Source organism: Notolepis coatsorum (genome assembly GCF_963971535.1).
Source record: "Notolepis coatsorum genome assembly, chromosome: 1".
Classification (NCBI taxonomy): Eukaryota; Metazoa; Chordata; class Actinopteri; order Aulopiformes; family Paralepididae; genus Notolepis; species Notolepis coatsorum.
In genome coordinates, this window is record NC_140165.1 from 120904108 (window position 1) to 120912913 (window position 8806).

Below are 8806 nucleotides of genomic sequence, written 5' to 3' on the forward strand. Positions count from 1 at the left end.
TTGAATACTTGAATTGAATTTGGGCCAATCATATTGTGCAGATTTGCAGATTTGTATATTACAAACTACCCCGTAAGTCCACCAAATCCTATGGTATGGTATGGTATGGTATGGTATGGTATGGTATGGTATGGTATGGTATGGTTTATCGGTAGAAACATGGTTTGCCACCAGAGCGAATACAAATACACAAACAAGAAACAATTACATACAGTACAAGTTACAACACGGAGCTAGCGGTGTTCGTTAAATAATGTAACCGCAGCAGGAACAAAGGCCCTTCTCAATGGCTCAGTAGAGCATCGAGGCATCAATCCTTGGCCTTCAAAAGATAGAATGGTATTGAATTTAGTCCTAGTTCGCTTGGCAATAATGATCTCCAAGGAATCAGGAGGGAGGCCAATCACTGAGCCAGCCTTTTTAATGAATTCATTTATACGTTTTTTGTCAGTAACCCCCCCCCCCCCAGCAGAGCACAACATAGGACACTAGAACACATGAAGAAGTGACCGGCTGATATCAAAGCACCACTGCTCCACTGACTATTAGGGGTCCTACTAATCACCCCAAAGTACCAGAAAATACCAGAAAATACCAGAAACTACCCCAAAATACCCCAAAGTATACCCCAAAATACCAGAAACTACCCCAAAATACCCCAAAATACCAGAAAATACCAGAAACTACCCCAAAATACCCCAAAGTATACCCCAAAATACCAGAAAATACCCCAAAATACCAGAAAATACCAGAAAATACCAGAAACTACCCCAAAATACCCCAAAGTATACCCCAAAATACCAGAAACTACCCCAAAATACCCCAAAATACCAGATAATACCAGAAAATACCAGAAACTACCCCAAAATACCCCAAAGTATACCCCAAAATACCAGAAACTACCCCAAAATACCCCAAAATACCCCAAAGTATACCCCAAAATACCAGAAACTACCCCAAAATACCCCAAAGTATACCCCAAAATACCAGAAACTACCCCAAAATACCCCAAAATACCAGAAAATACCAGAAAATACCAGAAAATACCCCAAAATACCCCAAAGTATACCCCAAAATACCAGAAACTACCCCAAAATACCCCAAAATACCAGATAATACCAGAAAATACCAGAAACTACCCCAAAATACCCCAAAGTATACCCCAAAATACCAGAAACTACCCCAAAATACCCCAAAATACCCCAAAGTATACCCCAAAATACCAGAAACTACCCCAAAATACCCCAAAATACCAGAAACTACCCCAAAATACCCCAAAGTATACCCCAAAATACCAGAAACTACCCCAAAATACCAGAAAATACCAGAAACTACCCCAAAATACCAGAAAATACCAGAAAATTCCAGAAACTACCCCAAAATACCCCAAAGTATACCCCAAAATACCAAAAACTACCCCAAAATACCAGAAAATACCAGAAACTACCAGAAACTACCCCAAAATACCCCAAAGTATACCCCAAAATACCAGAAACTACCCCAAAATACCCCAAAATACCAGAAACTACCAGAAACTACCCCAAAATACCCCAAAATACCCCAAAATACCAGAAACTACCCCAAAATAACCCAAAATACCAGAAAATACCAGAAAATACCAGAAACTACCCCAAAATACCCCAAAGTATACCCCAAAATACCAGAAACTACCCCAAAATACCCCAAAATACCAGATAATACCAGAAAATACCAGAAACTACCCCAAAATACCCCAAAGTATTCCCCAAAATACCAGAAACTACCCCAAAATACCCCAAAGTATACCCCAAAATACCAGAAACTACCCCAAAATACCCCAAAATACCAGAAACTACCCCAAAATACCCCAAAGTATACCCCAAAATACCAGAAACTACCCCAAAATACCCCAAAATACAGAAAATACCAGAAACTACCCCAAAATACCAGAAAATACCAGAAAATTCCAGAAACTACCCCAAAATACCCCAAAGTATACCCCAAAATACCATAAACTACCCCAAAATACCAGAAACTACCAGAAACTACCCCAAAATACCCCAAAGTATACCCCAAAATACCATAAACTACCCCAAAATACCCCAAAATACCAGAAACGACCAGAAACTACCCCAAAATACCCCAAAGTATACCCCAAAATACCAGAAACTACCCCAAAATAGCCCAAAATACCAGAAAATACCAGAAAATACCAGAAACTACCCCAAAATACCCCAAAGTATACCCCAAAATACCAGAAACTACCCCAAAATACCCTAAAATACCCCAAAGTATACCCCAATGTACCAGAAAATACCAGAAAATACCCCAAAATACCCCAAAGTACCCCAAAATACCCCAAAGTATACCCCAAAGTACCAGAAAATACCCCAAAATACCCCCAAAGTACCCCAAATAGTGTGTAATAGTGTAATAGTGTAATAGTAGTAATAGTGTGTAATAGTGTAATAGTGTGTAATAGTGTAATAGTGTAATAGTGTGATAGTGTGTAATAGTGTAATAGTGTGTAATAGTGTAATAGTGTAATAGTGTGTAATCGTGTAATAGTGTAATAGTGTGTAATAGTGTAATAGTGTGTAATAGTGTAATAGTGTGTAATAGTGTGTAAAAGTGTAATAGTGTGCTAGTGTAATAGTGTAATAGTGTGTAATAGTGTAATAGTGTGTAATAGTGTGTAAAAGTGTAATAGTGTGCTAGTGTAATAGTGTAATAGTGTGTAGTGTGTAATAGTGTGTAATAGTGTAATAGTGTAATAGTGTGTAATAGTGTAATAGTGTGTAATAGTGTAATAGTGTGTAATAGTGTAATAGTGTGTAATAGTGTAATAGTGTAATAGTGTGTAATAGTGTAATAGTGTGTAATAGTGTAATAGTGTGTAATAGTGTAATAGTGTAATAGTGTGTAATAGTGTAATAGTGTAATGGTGTGTAATAGTGTAATAGTGTGTAATAGTGTGTAATAGTGTAATAGTGTGCTAGTGTAATAGTGTAATAGTGTGTAATAGTGTAATAGTGTAATAGTAGTAATAGTGTGTAATAGTGTAATAGTGTGTAATAGTGTAATAGTGTAATAGTGTGATAGTGTGTAATAGTGTAATAGTGTATAATAGTGTAATAGTGTGTAATAGTGTAATAGTGTAATAGTGTGTAATAGTGTAATAGTGTGTAATAGTGTGCGTGTGTGTGCGTGTGCGTGTGTATGTGTGTGTGTGCGTGTGTGCGTGTGCGTGTGTAATTTTGTGTAATAGTGTGTAATAGTGTAATAGTGTAATAGTGTGTAATAGTGTAATAGTGTGTAATAGTGTGTAATAGTGTAATAGTGTAATAGTGTGTAATAGTGTAATAGTGTAATAGTGTAATAGTGTGTAATAGTGTAATAGTGTGTAATAGTGTGCTAGTGTAATAGTGTAATAGTGTGTAATAGTGTAATAGTGTAATAGTGTGTAATAGTGTGTAATAGTGTAATAGTGTAATAGTGTGTAATAGTGTAATAGTGTAATAGTGTAATAGTGTGTAATAGTGTGCGTGTGTGTGTGTGTGCGTGTGCGTGTGTAGTTTCAAGTTTCAAGTTCAAGTTTCTTTAATAGTTGTCATACAGAAGTACATAATACTTTTATACAAAATGCTTCTTACTGTTGCGCTCCAGAGACTGTGCAAGACAAGATAAGTATGAAATAAAATAATATAGTAAAATTAGAAGTAAAAAAAATGAGGTCACAGTGTTCAGTTTAGACATATGTACAATGTTCGATGCAGAATAGACGTAGTTACCATACAATATACAATACTGTGCAGTGTACTAATATACAATACTATATAGTGCAAGGCAGAAATGGAGAAATGGGACGAGGTGCAATTTAGGTACAATTCACAGTAGGTGCACGAGTTGTAGTGCAAATCCTTTATCAATAAATATAAAGTGTAAGTGTGTTTGTGTGATCTAAAGTGTGGAGAGTGGGTGCTGCAGTGTGTTGTTTGTTTGAGTGAGTGTGTGCGTGTGGGTGTGTGTGCTGTGTGCATTTGATGGTTGTTGCATAGTGATTATTGTTCGTTTAGCAGCCTGATGGCCTGGGGATAGAAGCTTGTATGTGTGTGTGTGCATGTGTGCGTGTGCGTGTGCGTGTACGTGTGTGTGTGTGTGTGTGTGTGTGTGTGTGTGTGTGTGTGTGTGTGTGTGTGTGTGTGTGTGTGTGTGTGTGTGTGTGTGTGTACGTGTGTGTGTGTGTGTGTGTGTGTGTGTGTGTGTCTGGGTCTCTAGCACTCAAGATGGATTCCAACTTGTATGGCATCTTGATGGAGGAGCTGTGGAACAAGGGAAACCAACCAGGGGGGGAGAGAGAGGGGGAGAGAGAGAGAGAGAGAGAGAGAGAGAGAGAGAGAGAGAGAGAGAGAGAGAGAGGGGGGAGATGGAGAGAGAGAAGGGGGATAGAGGGAGATGGAGAGAGAGAGAGAGGGGGGAGATGGAGAGAGAGAGAAGGGGGAGAGAGGGAGATGGAGAGAGAGAAGGGGGATAGAGGGAGATGGAGAGAGAGAAGGGGGAGAGAGAGGAAGATAGAGAAGAAGGGAGAGAGAGGGAGGGAGGGAGAGAGAAAGATGGATAGAGAGAGAGAGAGAGGGAGAAGAGGGGGAGAAGGAGCTATTTATATAGCTCTTTTATCCAAAGCGCTTTACAATTTATGCCTCACATTCACTCACACACCGACGGCGGAGGCGACCATGCCAAGTGCCAATCTGCTCACCGGGAGGAGCAGGGCTTAAGTGTCTTGCTCAAGGACACTCGGACACGCCGCCGGGAGGAGCCGGAATCGAACCGGGAATCTTCTGATTAACCAGACGAGCGCTCGGCTCTACCTCCTGAGCCCTCTACGTTTTTTATGTCTCACTCTTTGTCTCACTAAACCTTTACTGCGTTAATCCCTTCCTGGATGCAGCCAGAGTACAGAGTGCCTCAGTCACTACAGCCATAATGTGGAGACACACACACACACACACACACACACACACACACACACACGCACACGCGCGCGCACACACACACACACACACACACACACACACACACACGCACACTATTACACACTATTACACTATTACACACTATTACACTATTACACACTATTACACACTATTACACTATTACACACTATTACACTATCACACTATTACACACTATTACACTATCACACTATTACACACTATTACACTATTACACTAGCACACTATTACACACTATTACACTATTACACACTATTACACTATTACACTATTACACACTATTACACTATTACACTATTACACACTATTACACACTATTACACTATTACACTATTACACTATTACACACTATTACACTATTACACTAGCACACTATTACACTTTTACACACTATTACACACTATTACACACTATTACACTATTACACACTATTACACTATTACACACTATTACACTATTACACTATTACACACTATTACACTATTACACACTATTACACTATTACACACTATTACACTATCACACTATTACACTATTACACTATTACACACTATTACACACTATTACTACTATTACACTATTATTACACACTATTTGGGGTATTTTGGGGTATTTTCTGGTACTTTGGGGTATACTTTGGGGTATTTTGGGGTATTTTCTGGTACTTTGGGGTATACTTTGGGGTATTTTGGGGTACTTTGGGGTATTTTGGGGTATTTTCTGGTATTTTCTGGTACTTTCGGGTATACTTTAAGGTATTTTATGGTATTTTGGGGTAGTTTCTGGTATTTTGGGGTATACTTTGGGGTAGTTTCTGGTATTTTCTGGTATTTTGGGGTATACTGGTATTTTGGGGTATACTTTGGGGTATTTTGGGGTAGTTTCTGGTATTTTCTGGTATTTTGGGGTAGTTTGGGGTAGTTTCTGGTATATTCTGGTATTTTCTGGTATTTTGGGGTATTTTGGGGTAGTTTCTGGTATTTTGGGGTATACTTTGGGGTATTTTGGGGTAGTTTCTGGTAGTTTCTGGTATTTTCTGGTATTTTGGGGTATTTTGGGGTATTTTCTGGTATTTTCTGGTATTTTCTGGTATTTTGGGGTAGTTTCTGGTATTTTGGGGTATACTTTGGGGTATTTTGGGGTAGTTTCTGGTATTTTCTGGTATTTTGGGGTAGTTTCTGGTATTTTGGGGTATACTTTGGGGTATTTTGGGGTAGTTTCTGGTATTTTGGGGTATACTTTGGGGTATTTTGGGGTAGTACAAACATACAAACAGCCCCATTTTGAAGGGACGGTTTATGGACTCAATTGACAATGAGAATGGACAGATAGCAATACTATAAAGTATAGATTTAGCTCTACAAACAGCCCCACGTCTGTTTACATTTGCCGGTCCTCTAGAGATTTATTAGATGCATCCCAATGGCCCTGAATGTGTTAAAGGAAGGAGGTACTAATAGTATAGTTTAGATACATTAAGAGTTAAAATTGTATATTGTATAGTAGTGTATATAGGAACCAGTTTCTCAGGAACTTAGCATGTCTTTTTTTTTTACCATGCATATCTTGTGTCTTACCTATAAAAAAAAATTCTATGCCTATTTTTATTATTGTATTTTGCACAATCAATGCAGGCATGACCACCCGCATTTTGGGGTATACTTTGGGGTATTTTGGGGTAGTTTCTGGTAGTTTCTGGTATTTTCTGGTATTTTGGGGTAGTTTCTGGTATTTTGGGGTATACTTTGGGGTATTTTGGGGTATTTTCTGGTATTTTCTGGTATTTTCTGGTATTTTGGGGTAGTTTCTGGTATTTTGGGGTATACTTTGGGGTATTTTGGGGTATTTTCTGGTATTTTCTGGTATTTTGGGGTAGTTTCTGGTATTTTGGGGTATACTTTGGGGTATTTTGGGGTAGTTTCTGGTATTTTGGGGTATACTTTGGGGTATTTTGGGGTAGTTTCTGGTATTTTCTGGTATTTTCTGGTACTTTGGGTGATTAGTAGGACCCACTATTAGTGGAGTAAGAGTGTCTTTAGTGGCGGACGGCCCTGATGTGCCCGTCAGCGTCAGCCTTACCGGTGGTGACGCTGTCCGTGCTGGGCACACGCTGTCCCTCTTACCGGTGGTGACGCTGTCCGTGCTGGGCACGCTGTCCCTCTGGCCCTTGATGGCGATGACGGTGACCTGGTAGGTGACCCCCGGGTCAGGTTGGGCAGCACGGTCTGAGACGCGGTCCCTTCCACCGTCACAGTCTTAGGACTGCCTGGATATCATGAGGACACACGGGAGGCACACACTGTCAGGTAGTGGAATATAAGTAACAGTACACTGTCAGGTAGTGGAATATAAGTAACAGTACACTGTCAGGTAGTGGAATATAAGTAACAGTACACTGTCAGGTAGTGGAATATAAGTAACAGTACACTGTCAGGTAGTGGAATATAAGTAACAGTACACTGTCAGGTAGTGGAATATAAGTAACAGTACACTGTCAGGTAGTGGAATATAAGTAACAGTACACTGTCAGGTAGTGGAATATAAGTAACAGTACACTGTCAGGTAGTGGAATATAAGTAACAGTACACTGTCAGGTAGTGGAATATAAGTAACAGTACACTGTCAGGTAGTGGAATATAAGTAACGAATACACTGTCAGGTAGTGGAATATAAGTAACGAATACCTGTCAAACAGTGGAATATAAGTAACAGTACACTGTCAGGTAGTGGAATATAAGTAACAGTACACTGTCAGGTAGTGGAATATAAGTAACAGTACACTGTCAGGTAGTGGAATATAGTAACAGGACACTGTCAGGTAGTGGAATATAAGTAACAGTACACTGTCAGGTAGTGGAATATAAGTAACAGTACACTGTCAGGTAGTGGAATATAAGTAACAGTACACTGTCAGGTAGTGGAATATAAGTAACAGTACACTGTCAGGTAGTGGAATATAAGTAACAGTACACTGTCAGGTAGTGGAATATAAGTAACAGTACACTGTCAGGTAGTGGAATATAAGTAACAGTACACTGTCAGGTAGTGGAATATAAGTAACAGTACACTGTCAGGTAGTGGAATATAAGTAACAGTACACTGTCAGGTAGTGGAATATAAGTAACAGTACACTGTCAGGTAGTGGAATATAAGTAACAGTACACTGTCAGTAGTGGAATATAAGTAACAGTACACTGTCAGGTAGTGGAATATAAGTAACGATACACTGTCAGGTAGTGGAATATAAGTAACGAATACCTGTCAAATAGTGAATATAAGTAACGATACACTGTCAGGTAGTGGAATATAAGTAACAGTACACTGTCAGTAGTGGAATATAAGTAACGAACACCTGTCAAATAGCGGAATATAAGTAACAGTAAACTATACCTGTCAAATAGCGGAATATGCTTTGTGTCAATATACTGTCAAATCATGAAATGTATAAATACACTATGCTATTTAAATTGTATAAGTAATACACTGTACTCAAATTGTGAAATATATACGTAAATACACTATATCTTGGTTTCAGGATCACAAAGTAAGTCGCGCCACTCAGCTCTTCACCTCCACGGGACTCTGTCTCTGCTATCATGGAAGAACCAAAAGCAGCCACCAGAGGGCAGAATCAGACTATAACGTAGGAGGCAACGGCTATGATGACCGGCTATGATGACATAAATGTAGCCTGTGTCTGGTATCATTAATTTCCCCATAACCCTTTTCACTGCCACACTACAGAAGGTTAACCGTCTGTAGTGTGATAGTAAAGGGTTAACCTTCTGTAGTGTGGCAGTGAAAGGGTTAAC

The 8806-nt window shown here is 39.2% G+C and overlaps 1 protein-coding gene across 1 annotated transcript in view; it reads right to left on the reverse strand.

The window, feature by feature from the left end:
- Window positions 1-8806, reverse strand: part of LOC311248888 (tenascin-like) — a gene marked incomplete at its 5' end in the record, with an annotated part of 43832 nt that overhangs the window by 31449 nt on the left and 3577 nt on the right. The window contains 2 exon segments of the mRNA XM_084338117.1: window positions 7118-7201; window positions 7204-7260. Of these exon segments, the coding sequence (XP_084194243.1) occupies window positions 7118-7201; window positions 7204-7260 (141 nt within the window).